Here is a 14,628-nt window from a genome sequence, read left to right as displayed (position 1 = left end):
TCCAAGGCATCATCTTCTGTTTAATCAAGCTCAGATGTAATTATGCAATAAAATGAAAAAAAAACAAACAAAAAAAAAACAGTCCTTGTTGTCCATAACTAATCAAAGCAACATGTAAAAAATTATCCTCGCATTAGGTTTGATGTCTACACATGGAAACAGTCATTCCAGACTTCCCTTTCCACCCTCTGGAGTAGACCATCACTCGTGGTTTTTTTTTTTTTTTTTTTTTTTAGGTAGGTTTAATTGCACATGGACCTTCACAGGTTACAAAGACAGCCTGGGGTGATCCAACTTTTAAATCCTTCTCTCATCTGCCTGCTGGCAAGTGCCATAAATCCAGGCTGTAAAAACCCCTTGGACAAAGATGAGTTGTGKGCTTAGAGCAGTCTTATTTCTAGATGGAAGGGCAGTGAGAATAGAGTTGAAGTAATGCACAACTTTGGAAAATGGCAGGAAGTGAGTGAGAATAAAATATCAATTCAGGAAAGGTCCTGACTTAGAAATTCTATGGATTCTGGAAGCAAGAATGTAACAGAAATCCAGTGGAATTGACCTTATTTTCACTTCAGTTGTTGCATCACCTGTTAAGTAGGTGAAACTTCTCCTCAACTCTCACACCAGCTGGAATCTGGTCCCCACAGTTTGCTTGTGCTCTTCCCCATGATGAACATCATGGGCCAAAGTCAGCAGCAGCATTTGGGGTATAAAAWCTTTGTAGGAAAGTAAAAAACCTTCTGTTTGTCCAGTCTTTACACTGGAGACAAGGGGTGGGGATCACTCATACCCTGTGACACTGACGTTCACCTGAGTTGAACCTACAGATGACAGCCCAATCTGCTCATAAAAAAAATGGGATTTTCTGGGGTAAAYTGTAGTTCAGAGTTGGGTTAATTTTAATTTAAAATCCTGCTCTGATCTGTCCAATCTATGTTTATCCATCTCCAAAGCTGCCCTAGCAGACAGCACCGAATGAATGTCATATCCAGATAAATTCCACAGGTTTGGCCTTTCTGGACACTTAACACACTCCCAAACTCACCTGCACCCAGTGCACCCATGGCTGGGTCTTAAACCAATGCCAAACTCATGTGAAGCCAGATGATTTCTGCAATATTTTCACCCAAMCTGAGACCCTGAGGTAGATSTGAACTGCTCAAAGGCTTTATTCCYRAGTTCTTGAYTTCCAATCCCCCATTATCCAGTTTTGGGAGGAGAACTGGTGTCTGTAGCTCTTTTCCTCTGGGYCATTTCTCAGTGAAAACTGCACTCGTTGTGTAACAGGAGAGGAAGTTACAGCAAGACACRGAGCTTAACAGCTTGAAAGCACCCACTGCCACTTCTCATTTCCATTATTCCTCCTTCCACATAACCCATCACTCTCCCCCAACAGCATCTTGACTGACACATACCCTGGATGAGCCTCTGACAATCTCAGACAGCTGCCTGATGGCTTTGGTGCTAGTCGTGATGGTTTTATTAGTCTCCTGCTGGGTGGCATGCCTGCAGAAGAGGAGAGATGATGGGAATTGCAATTGAAATTAATTGCATAATGAGACACTCAGAGAAATTTATCAAGCTGCAGAGCAATCGAGACAACACAACACAACACAAAGCAGCACACACAGAGGCACGGGAGGGCTACAGGAGTCCTGGGTCTTGAAGGAAAACTGAGAAAGAGCTGCCCAAAATATTCCTCCTGTTCTCAGCACAAAGATGATGCCTGTGAACCATTCAAAGGRGAGTGATAAGGTGAAAACAGGGGATGGACAGGGAACAAGGCCATCACAAATGGTTGGCATTGCAAATTTTCAAAGAGGGGTTGTACAGCAAAGGGAGAGCTGCCTGATGGCTCACTCAGGAAAACACAGCACACAGGAGAGAAATTTGAAATTGAGCAGGACAAATCTACTTACCCTGGTCATCTACCCCTAAATGACACAATATCTGCAGGAAAGCACTGGGGATGTGAAGGTGCAGAGCTGCTTTACCACCAGTCACCCCTCCAGCCATGGTGTCCCTCCCCTTTACACCCCAAATTCCAGTGCCATTATTCCTTGGAAGCACTGGTTAGTGGCCTTGCTCTTTGGGACCACACAAACGAAGGGGAAGAGACACAAATGCTTCCCAAAGGTATTTATCAGCTCAGTCCAGTAGTTCTCAAGTTTTATAAGGTCAACAGAGCACTCTCAGCCTCTAAGCTTCTCCACAGAGCACTTCATATCCTTTTAGTCAGAAAGAAGTGATTTTCCATGAGATTTTGTTAAAAAACTTGAGAAATACTTGAAAAAGACCTGGAGAAAATGATGTTTTTTCTCCTTTAGAGAACATATATGAGCCACAATTGTACTGAAAAGACTCATTTGTCAGTGCTTTTTTTAATTTTTTTTTTTTTTTTTTTTTTTTTTTTTTTTTTTTTTTTTTTTTTTTTTTTTTTTTTTTTTTGGGTTGCAAGATTTGGAGTGAATGGGCGGTTCTTTGATTAAAAAATGTCAAGGGGCTTTTTATGGTCCCTCTGTCGTGAAGACCCATGGCTGGTCCTGGCTCTTCAGCTCTTTCCTGCTTCTCTGTCAGTTCTGGTGGASAGCAGCTCTTTCGAGACTTAGGTTAACTCTTCCGGCACCTCCTCTGAGGAGCAAGGCCAGTCCCCAAACAGCTTCTACCAAACACAACCTTAACTACAAATACACCAAGGCCTCACTTGTTGGAGCCTTAATCCAAAGTTTGGCAGGTTTTGTTTTTTTTTTTTTCTCACTTTTATGCTTTTGTGCGAATGGCTCAGTTGGAAAAGCTCTACAGGATTATGGAGTCATAGGATGGCTTGAGTTGGGAAGGACCTTAAAGATCATCTTGCTCCAAACCCTACCATGGGCAGARACACCTTCCACCATCCCAGGTTGCTCCAAACCCTGCCCAACCTGGTTCTTGGRCACTTCCAGGGATGGGGCAGCCACAGCTTCTCTGGGCAACCTGTGYCAGGGCCTCCCCACMCTCCCAGTAAGTAAAAGTACCCTTGATTTTATAAAAGGTTGCTACAAGYGAAAGCTTAGTGTAGCATGAAGATAACACCTCTCAGTTGYAGAACAGTAATTCAGATGTGTGTCAGGGCTGAATACTCACACAGAAGGCATGGACTCCCTTGGCACCATGCAGGAAGGATAAATAATCCCATATGAAGGCAAAAACAGATCCAGTAACGAGTTATTACATCTGTTTAGCTAAATTAAGATACAATTTCTGTGTTCATTCATCAAAATGCACTTCACTTACTGATGATCCCAGGACTCACCACACCAGCTGAGCAATTCAATTTAATTTGAAGTGGAAGAGGTCATATCTACCACAGGCAGGAATTCCACACTGCCATTGCAAGAGAGGGAGCTGGGAATTGAATCCTGTCACACTGATGACACTGAGGAGTGAACAGTCAGCCTGATCCCCAATCTCTTAATCAAGTTAATCTTGCCACCAAATGCATGAATTCTATGAGCAGCAGATTCAAAACTGAGATTTCCATACCTAATTCCTCTTAATGGAAAGCAAGATGCTGGAGTTGACATCCATTTTGCAGACCTCATTAAATTATCTGCCCACAGAACAACTCAGGGATTTACATACCAGTAATTCCCCATCCCCAAAGTAAAATGGCTTGTTAGGCTCATGCATCTGATCCTTCCCAATCTCTAAAGTTAGATAAAGTCTTCTTCATTTGCATTGTAATGTAAATTTTATGTTAGATATCTTACGTAATAAATTCGTGCTGGGCATGAACTTTCCTCTGCTGCAAAAYAACTGGGAGCAGGAGTACAAAAAAATAAAAGTTCTGCCTTCCACCTCTTAATTCAAAGCACTTTAACCAGCATGCTGGCTCTTGATTTTGGCACTTCCCACTATGTTGTCAGCACAATTAACTTCCTATTCTTCAGCCTCAGAGATGTGCTCAGGAATCAGACAATGATTATATTTAATTTACATTAAATGCTATTAAGATCTTAATTAAAAAAAATTAAAAAGCCCTCTCAAAACTCTGCTTCCTGCAGCATTTTATTTTAATTTCTAATGGTAACAAGATACGCTGTTGTTGTTTTTTATTATTAGCAGTAGTAGCATTATTAGTATTATTATCTGTCTTTATATTCTGCTCCCCATGGAAGTGTGGAAGTTAATTAAAGGGGTGTCTCTGATGAATAAAATTTCCTTTTCAAAAGAGTTCTCTGCACAGCAATAAGTTCATACTCCATCTGTGGAGCTACCAAAGCACCCAAAATATAAACACAGTAAAAGATTCACCTGGTTACAACTCTACTCTGAAAACTCAGCCCTGGAAGAGTAAAACCAGCGAGGGCATCTCTTAGGAGGAGAAACATCCCTTGCTGASCATTTCTGTGAGCATAAATACCGTGAAGACAATGCACTAAATAAAATAAACAAATAAAAAGATGCCAAAGTGCTGCCCAAGAGTTCCCTGTGACGGCTGTTTCCTTGGCTGGAGGAGCACGGTCCAGCACACCCGCAATCCCCAGCTGCTCACGGTTTGTTCTGTGAACGATCACCTCTCTAATTTATTTATCCAKTTTTAAAAAGAGGGTCAGGAAGCAGCAGATGTGGCCGTGGCAGCTTTCCTTCTCTGTGGGGATGCTGGGAAGGAGCTGAACTTCTGCCTCTGCTGCTTCCTGGAGACTCAATGAACGACCAAGGCAGCGGAAAAATAACCAGACCYCAAGAGCAACAGCAAACACCAACAAGGAAAGGAGTTCTCTGCCTCACCCTGCCTGCCCATAATCCCAAAGATTTTTCTAGGATTTTTTTCTRGCTCTGACAAGAGCTTTGTGTCCTAGCTCCAGCAGGAAACAGCATTTCCACTTATAAAACAAGATATGGCTTATTTCATTTTCACCTGATCCCTAATGGGAGAACAATAATGAGTTTTTCAGGCACAGATCAAAGATACCTTTGCTGYAGTGCTTTGAACATCATTACATTCAGCATCCCCTTTGGCACAGGGCAACTGCACAGCAATGGAGTAGWTTTTTGCACTTAAGAGTGGTCAAGTAGGATTGACAAGAGTTAAGCTAGATAGCTCAGAATAACTCATTCCTTGTCTTTTTCACAGCTGCTCTAATATTTATTGCAGTTTTCTTATCCAAAAAGAGGTAAAAATGAGAGTACTTTGAGCAGAACACTGAGCTGCAGGATCTGGGGTTTAAGCAGAAAGAGGTGGAGCAGCTACATTTACATTTATTCCATTGTTGCTGGAGACAGAAATGCATAAGAGCACATCAAACATGCAGAGGGAAATTGYTGGCACCACAGAACATCTCCTTCCTGTCCTGGAGATGGATTCTGTGAARGGCTGATGGCTGTGGGTGCTGATAGGCCCCAGCAAACCATAAATACATGGAGATAAAACTTCATTCACTGCCCACAGGGACAGCCATGGAGCAACAATGGATTCTAAGGATGTTATTTGTTTGTTTTGGTAGCTTTAATATAATTGCTTCATAATTTATTATAATTGCTTTAATATTRCTTTGATATARTGCACTGTCCCATCTGAAAATGTAAGAGTCGTTTCAGCTTTTATGCTGTGTCACAAATCATTCAGATTGAGTGCTTTTGTCAAATCATTAATCATAATAAATAATCCATTTTTATATACCTACATCTGATTTGCCATCATTAAAATCTGAGGGACAAAGCTGCGAAACTTAGATTGTTGACAAAGTCTGGGGATAGACCTGGATCCAGCTGCCCCAGACTCTTCTCTGAGTTTAGAAAGAAAAGGAATCCTTTCCTTTTCTGCACCTCGTGACTCAATGGAGCTTATTTAACAAACTGTCTGAAGTTCCCACTCCAACCCTCAATACCCCCTCCAAAAATTATACAGAGAATCTACACTTGAGTGRTGACCCACCATTCTGGTGTTTCCTACACAGCCAGGATAATCCTACAGCAGAATCAGAGAATCAGAATATCCTGACTTGGAAGGGACCCACAAAGATCATCCAAGTCCAGCTCCTGGCCCTGCACAGGACAACCCCAACAATCCCACCCTGTRTTGTCCAAACTCTCCTTGAGCTCAGGCTTGGGACCATGATAATTCCCTGGAGAGCTGTTCCAGATCTCAGTGACCTTTTGGGGAAAGAACTTTTCCTGATATCCAACCCAAACCTCCCTGACACAGCTTCAGCCATTCCCTCAGGCTCTGTAAGGTCACCAGTGAGAAGAGATCAGTGCCTGCCTCCCCTCTTCCCACCACGAGAAAGCTGCAACATTTCAGGAAACTGAAATATGGAAATTTTTGCTGCCCACAGAAAGCCCCAAACCTGACTGGAAAATCCTGCTACAAAAAGCCAGTGTCGTAAGGGAGACAGTGGAGCCCTGGAACTTTATTTGAACAAAGGGAGAGAGTCCCCTGGGGCACACACCCACRGGGTTTTCTCTCCCGAGCTTTTGGAGGCAGCAGCSTCCTTTTATCCCAAACTCACAGCTGCTCCTTGCCCTCTTCCTTTTCCCATGGCTGAGTACCGGGAAGGTTCAGCCTTCCTGAACCACCTGCCACATATCCCCCCTTGAACTTGTCATCTGACCCCAGAGTTCAGAAGTTCAGGCTTGTGCAGCCCAGTTGACTCTTTCAGGAGTTAGGCTGGCTGGGCTCTGTCACAAACCTGCTGCTTGAAGTTAAGAGAGACATTAAAACCCATTTCAAAGCCGTTAACACCCACACCCTCACCCATGGAATTGTTTCTAAAGACATCAGCACACACTTTCCCTGTCAAGGACCACTACCTGACTTTGCAGGATGAGTGCAGGGGGCATCTCTCACCTCTAAGCATTTATTGCAGAYAAAAACAAAGCAGAAAGATGAGCTAGGAGGAAAGGTTATTTTTTTAGAATCCCAGGATCACAGAATCACAGGATGGTTTGGGTTGAAAGTAACCTTAGGATCAAACCCTTTGCCACAGGGATGCCACCCACCAGATCAGGTTCCATCCAACCTGGCCTAAGTTGTTTCACTAAGTTTCACCAAGCCCTAAATTATATTTGCCATGTTGTTACAGTTATCAAAGGAATAAAGGTTAAATTTATTTGTTCTGGCTTCAAACTGACTTTCTCAGCCTTTTTCCCCACCACTTTTTCTTCTTCGAGACCTAATTGTGCATGTTGAGAAATAGTTTACAACTGAGCAAAATAAGAGCTCTAATTCTGATCTGTCAGCAAAGCCCTTTGCATAGGTCTAAATCATGCAGCAGAGTAAAAGTCAGGAGAAATACAGACTGCTGCTTCCAGGTTTCAAGCCACACAATATTCTAAAATAAAAGCATCATGGATTTCCAATTTGCCTGTCACTTGAAAGTATTAGGAGACGAGGCACTATTTTTCTTGCAGGAGCTCGGGGGATGGTCTGTGGCTGTGTGGGAAAAGCAGGGGAGGTATTTCAAGCCCACCTGACACGGGTGAAATACCATCCCTGGAGAGGAACAGGGTTTGCAGTTCTGTCGTTCGGTGGCTCTGCATTAAAACACRGGAATTTCTGTCAGACAGCAGCCCTCACAAATTCCATCAGAGAAGTGCAAAGCTTAGCAAAAATTTTCATGGCTTTTTCAATACCTATTTTCAGGTACCTTTTTTATCATGGCTTCTTAAAATTAAATAATAATAAATAAAGAAGCTGTTATTACTCAAACGAGGTGAACGCTTGCTCTCCGTAAGGTTTGACCAGCTGCAGACAGCTAGTTACTCATTATCCACTACCAGCAATTCAGATTTGTGTTTTTCAGCTAAATTATCTCCAGAACAGTTCATAAAAACCCCCCCTCTTAACCCTGCTTCACCCACAGATTAGTTCAGCATCACCTCAGACTCCATCTGCCAAGTCATTGCTGACAGCTCTCAAAACAGGACCCCAGGGAAGCAGCTCAACAATATTACTGCCATTACACACCTCTCACATTATTTTTTTTTTTTTCTCCCGCCCATACTTTTCCCAAGTAAGTTTTAATTTCAAAAGTTTCACTTTCTTTCCTAATGGAAGAGTCCCTGGAATCCTTTGTAACCGCCTTGCTAGCACTGAGATATATTACACCTCCCTCTCCCTCATTATGCAGTAAGCCTCTTAGCTTATGAGAGASAGAAATTAATTTAATTTGCCATCATTTCACTTTGATGAACCCCAGGGCCTACTGATCCTGATATAGATATTTTATTTTTCTCCTCCAGGTGCTGATAAACTGCTTATTTCTTTTTAACTATTCCTGCACCAGATTTCTACAGAAAAAAAAAAAAANCAGATCCCTCCTTCCCTGTCCAAGGATTTCAGCTGCCCTGCGTGAGCTCTTGATATCCACTCAAGTTTCCAAAATTGCCCCAATAATCCTTTCAGTGCCCTGAGATAAACAGCACTGATTGCTTTGTCCAGGCTTTCTAACTCTGTCATGCTTTTTCCATGTGAAAGGAATGAGAGGGAGATTCTTTACAAAYAARCTATGGGGTCTGCTGGTAGATAAAGCCAGATACTGATGGGTGAAARGAGCAATGGGAAGAACCAAAAATTCCATTGGAATTCTACCAATTGACACAGATTGTTCCTCACCCACGGCAGTGCTAAATCCCTGGATTTAGACAGAAAGAACAGACACACAAAGAATAAGAAATGGGGGATACACATGAGAAGGGGGTCTGTATGAGGCAATTTGGGCAGTCTGTACCTCTYAAGTACCTCAGCCAGTGGGGAAAGAGGGGGAAATGTAGCCAGGAAATTGRGATAAAAAGGAGGCTTCRTCCTGTAACAATTTGAGAGACCCCATGAAAATGTCCCACGGCCTGTCCCTTTATTTGAATAAAATTAYGGGACTTTTCTGTGTCCTTTTTGGGTGTAAATCTCTGGTGTTGGTGGATTATTTTTCCTAACACATTCCTGCATCAACGAGGGGAGCAGGGCTCAACATCTGTCACAGAAAGGTCACCGGGATGCGTTCCTGCCACAATTCTCAGTGGCACAGCCGGGGGTGCCCGCAGTGATAACAGAAACCAAATTCAGGGACACAAAACCTCCACRGAGTTGTTATCACTCCTTCCTTCCAGGGATTTGCTGCAGCTCCTTGCCGAAGAGTGGACTGGAGCTGTCTTTCAGGTTTTTCAAGGTTGGGACTTATCTTTAGGGTGCTTTTTAACCCACACCATTCTGTGATTTGATGGTTCTGCACAAGGAAATATCAGGGTCGCTGCTTTTAGAGCTCTGTAGCAGGAGTTGAAAAGYTGGTCAGCTTTTAGTGAGAGATGGGGAGAACTAAAGAGTTTCTGAGTCCTGCATGCAGTTCAGAAACACAGAGAAATAATTACATAGTCTAAAAGAGGGTTAGAGACTGGTGGAAGGTGTCCTTGCTCATGGCAGGGGGTTGGAAATAGGTGATCCTTAAGGTCCCTTCCAACCCAAACCATTCCATGACTCCGTGATGAAAATGTCCCCCTTCCCTGKGATGCCTTAGGATTTTAGCTTCTATATTTTTCATGTATCTCTAATCCTGTGATTCTTTAGTGGATAACTCCAGGCTACACACACAGTGCTGAACTCCTGCTCTCCCATTTTCAGACAAAAAAAAAAATTCCTCTGCAGGCCCCAAACTCAAGGGCACCTCGCTGTGCCAGGCCCCAAGAGATGGAAACAACAGAGAATTGGGGGGCAAACTTGGAATAAATTACTTAATTACCTGAAGCTGTAATTGGAGGATTAACCCCTGATATGGAAATGGACAAACCTAATTAAGCATGAAAAACCCGTGTGTGAGCCATTGTCCATTTTGGCTGGGACTGCCCTGAATGTACCTGAAGGCCCTTCAATAAATAGAACTGCTTTTTATTCTCCCAATTTTGTTTTAGGTAGCCAGATTTAGGCATCACCTGGAATGGCAGAGATGTGGATGTTGTCTTGATCTCATCCTGGAATCTATTTCTGTGTGGACTCCAATAAATGCAAACTCCCTTTCACAACGTCCCCATTGCAAAACGTGGGCTGGAAGCTACAGACACAAACCCCAAAACATAACAAACCCCAAAGTCTTCATCAAGTTAAAAATGATGACTAATACATCTACTTAAAAAAATTTACTCCTAATTTATGTCACAAACATTGCTTTGAGGGCACACAAATGTGCCAGAAAACGTCCTGCACACACACACACATGTAGGAAAGACAGGRACAAATGGACAGGAGATAAATGGCACTGCAGATTAATGTGGTCTATTATCCTTCCCACACTCCCTCTCTTGGTTTTAGCATTTAACATGAATTCAATACTCGATAGGGCACTGTGAAAAGCAGAGATGAAGGGTACTTTACTGATGTGAATGAGTGATCGATTGCTATAGCTCTCCTTGAGAAATTACAATGGAACCATGGTTAATAAAAGAGCCAGTGCTTGGAGGATAAAAAGTTTTGGTGAAGAGAGAGGTAGATTTATTTTTTAGGCATTATTTAGATTTCAAAAGTTTCTTTTGCTGGTTCATGTGTTTTCTTGCCACCAAATATTTTCAGTGGTGAGAACACGCAGAGCAAACATCTGCAAAAAGGGAACAAATCACATAAATTTCTGAGATGCAGGCATTTTCATCAGAGAAAATACGTTTCATTTAAAAAAAAACCCACCAAAAAAAACCAACATTGCTTAAACCCAGGCAATTTTAATTGAAAAATGAATCCATTTCACTCAAACGACTGCGATGAGTTTTGTTATTTTGTGAAGTGAGCAAGAAATCAAAGGCGAGCAAACAGCTCGAGACACTTTTCAGCTGGCTGYGGTTATTTGTGCATTTCTAGTTAGGGGCATTAAAGCACAAATGCTCCTGTGTGCATGCTTAAATTAAGTGATGTGCCCAAACCCGGTTCCTCCATCAGGATTTAAGTGAGAAGGAAAAGGCATTAGCAGCAATTGTGCCCCTGGAATTATCAATGTGGAGAAAACGGGCTGTCTCATACAGCCGTGAAAAATGCCCACCCTTGGACTCGCAGGAAATCTAAACACAAAGGCAATGACCAAGCAATTCTTTTGCAGTCCAAAGAGCAAAGCCAGGTGGTTTATCATCTCCAAGAAAGTCAGYTTTAAGAATCAGCAGACAAATATCCACAGAACTGCAGCACTGTGCTTCGAGCACAGCCATGGCAGGAATTGGATGGTGTGGGGTTCAGGAGGAAGCAGCTCAGCCAAGGAAACACGTTTGTTACCCTGATCTCCAATTCCATCCCAGATTATAAATGAAAGAAATGTCACCACAAAGTTCGCAGGCCAAACTGGAGGAAGGTTTGATACACACTGGTTTCCTTAATGGAAAATATGAAGACAAAAACAGCATCACCAGTGACACCAGGTTGGTTAGAAATCCACTTTTTAGGCTTTGTAAAAATACTTCATAAACCTCCACACTGAAGTTAATAAATATTGCACTGTAAATATCAATTATTTAGGCTGTCTGTGCAATGCAAATGGACTGGTGTTTACAACAGGTATTGAAGGTGATGCAAACTCCACTAACAGTGAAGCAACATGCAAAGAAATCCAATATTTAGCCAACCCCTGATCAGATGACCCCASTSTGGTCCCTTCCAGCCTGGCCCATTCTGTCATTCTGCATTCCCAAAACATTTCCCCAACAACATCACCTGAACTCAGACACGATCTCCTGCCCCATTCCATCTCCAAACATTTATAAAGCAGGGCCACTCACACTCTTCACCTGTCCAGCTCCAGCAACTGAGGCCAAGATACCAGAACTTCTCACTCTGGCCCTCTGATCACATTTTCCCTGACTGGGAATGTCCACAACACTTCCTCATCCATCTAAAATTCATCCCATATGTACACCCACTACCACGTCCTGAGCCAAACTTGTTCCCAGCCTTCCTGGTACAAAATCATAGGCACCAGAATGGGAAGTTGCAAACTGCTGCTGCTTCAGACAGAAAAGAAAATCGTGACTCCTTGTGAAGGTGATCACTTCCACTGATGCTGAGAACAACTCTGAGTGCTCCTTGTCCTGTGGGTGGGGACCTCTGCTCTAACCAGAGCCACTCCTGCTCACAACGAGGATTTTGCACCTTCCTGACCCCACAGCTCCCTCAACCCCACACCAAGAGTGACCACCAAGTGCTGCTCAACTTTGTGTCTCTCTTTCCTCCACCTCTTCCTCTGCTGGAAGGGATTTTGGAGTACACTGCCATGCAGATGGGGAGGTCAGCTGGAGGAAMGAGACATTTTAAAATACAAAGTGAAGCGTAAAAGTCGATGTTGGTAACAGTGCTGGAGCTTTCTGAACACACTCCCTTGAGGCACTTGTGCCAAGATCTATTTTTCCTGATTTTTGAATTTTTTTTTTTTTTTTAGCAGAAGATGGGAGAACAGAAAAATGCAAACACAATATAAGGCAGGAATCAGCTTTAAAATATGTTTGCTCGAGAGCAGGACTTTTTGCTGTAGTTTTATTTGTTTTCACATTGCACTTTGTTCTCAAAAACATGGAGATGACTGGAAGGAATTGTGCTGGGGAGAGAAATGGTTCTCAGCAGCCTACTTACCACCTATTGCTCCATCCCTTATACTTCACATGCCTCTTTAAATCTGACATCTCTGCAACTTTCTGAACATAAGGGCAAGCTGTGAAGTACAAGGCAAATTAATATATTTATCCTGTACGGAGTGCAACACGCTCAAAATATAGAGCCTAAATCTCTGAATACTTTTCTTTCTCCTTCAYTGTCCTTCCCATTCACCTTACATTTCCCTCTGCCTGGCACTGCTTTTTGAGCCACACTTTAATTTAGCAGGCAGATAGATGTATCTGTCTCTGTTTAGGAATGATTGCATTTCCAAAATGGGCAAAATCTTAAAAGAAATGCCACTGCTGAGACTTCTCTGCTCATCAGCCCCACATTTCGCTCCTTTAAAGATCCTTCAGGCTCTCAGTTGACAATAACACACAATTTCCAGTGTGCCAGAAGTCGCTCTTCCCCACCACCATGCAAGAGACATCAGACCATAAAGCAGGCGAGCACTTAGATTACAAAAACACAAGGCACTTTATTGGCCCATAAAACACCCGCCAGAGCGGCCATGTGAATGAAGACCCCGCTTTGTGGGGCAATAAATTTTGCACCAGCACCCAAAAGGCACTGCTATTACAGGAGTTGTGCAAATCACCATCCCTGGGCCATGACACWAATCCTTAGGCTGTGGCCAGGAGGACTTGTCCCTCCGCAGGGAGGGCAACGATTAAAATGCACCGCTGGTCGTCCAAAAAATTAAACTTCAAAGAGATACTGCCCTGGTAAGAAACRAAATTTATCTACAAATAGATAATAAAGGGATAAACAAACAGAATAAAGGACCTGAGGAAGTCCATTACAAATCACCAGGCTCTGAGGTTTGTTTCAGGTAAGGTGAGATTCTGCTGGCAGAAGGCAATGGATGAAGCGTTTAATGAACTCGGAGACARCAACTCTCTGTTTACAGGGAGGGCCAAGGGAAATATCCAAGCATTCCAATCCATTCAGATGTGAAAACTGTAAGCCCCGTTATCAGAAACCTCTGCTGCTGATAGCAAATTTGTTCTCTAGGGGGAAAACCGATTCAGCTTAAGAACCACTGTTAAGAGTCCAATGCAGGTGCTCGAAAGAAAATTACCTGATGAAAGATCAATAATGTTTCTCCTCTCCCTGAATCGAGGCTCATGTGCAGAATAAAAAAAAAATTCAGAGACTGATTTTCCATTACCTTGCTTCAACGTGAACCATGTAAATGTAACCAGCATAGGAAATTATACATTTAAAATCATGTGGTAAAAAATCMCATTGCATTTGTGCAGGTAGACACRCAAAAAGAGAAGAAAACAGAGAAAGTGCACCACAAAAGCAGATGGAGCAGCCCAAACACGTTTCCTTGCAGCCTTAGTGCTTAAAAACACGCTTTSCTACAAAATGGTCAAGTGTGGTAAGTTTATGCAAGAGCTGCCAAAAAAGTCAAGCACATGGATACAGCTGACAAGTTCCCTAAATGAATTCAGCAGCAATATCCATTAAAGGACTAAAGTACCACAGGAGAGATGGTACTGAAGCATGTGACTGACCTTTCCTTTTAAAATAAAAGGATTTTACATCAAAACAGGGTCAAACTGAAATGTAGGGAGTTAAAAGGGAGTAATCCTGAATATAATTTTTTCCTTTTCCTTCCCAAATGCACAGGAGAGTTTGTTCAGCTGAAAATTGACTTCTGGAGTAGAGAGAAAATCTGAAGAACTTCAGACACGAGATCTTGGGTAAACAGTGATGGCTCAACTATTATTGAGCAGAAAGAGACTTTTCCCTCACTAAAATCTCTCAGTTGGTGTGTGCTGTGGTAGCAACAGGAGGCACATGTCAACTCCAAACTTCTGGGCTTCTTCTGAACGATCTGAATGGTTCATCCCTTAATTCCACAGCTGTCTAAATACAACCAYTGAAATTAAAAGTTGGGGTAATTCATTCAATGTGAAGTCCTGCATTTGGCTCACAGCAGTGCTCCAGGCTGGGGGCAGAGTGGCTGGAAAGGGATTTATCACTATCCTGTGTTAATTCTTAACTGGGAGCAAATCAGACAATAT

General features: G+C 42.6%; 1 protein-coding gene across 5 annotated transcripts in view; it reads right to left on the bottom strand.

Annotated features, from left to right (window-relative positions):
- Positions 1-14,628, bottom strand: part of TSNARE1 (t-SNARE domain containing 1) — a 391,207-nt gene that overhangs the window by 193,271 nt on the left and 183,308 nt on the right. For all 5 annotated transcript variants that reach the window (XM_057368790.1, XM_057368789.1, XM_057368787.1 and 2 more), the window contains one exon: positions 1,413-1,503. In XM_057368790.1, coding sequence (XP_057224773.1) covers positions 1,413-1,503 — 91 coding nt within the window. The remainder of the gene's footprint in view (positions 1-1,412; positions 1,504-14,628) is intronic.

Source organism: Malurus melanocephalus, unplaced genomic scaffold (assembly GCF_030028575.1).
Source record: "Malurus melanocephalus ecotype Western Australia unplaced genomic scaffold, MMel_1.1 scaffold_97, whole genome shotgun sequence".
Classification (NCBI taxonomy): domain Eukaryota; kingdom Metazoa; phylum Chordata; class Aves; order Passeriformes; family Maluridae; genus Malurus; species Malurus melanocephalus.
The sequence above is the reverse complement of the archived record's forward strand: the minus strand, read 5'-3'. Positions and strand labels throughout refer to the sequence as shown.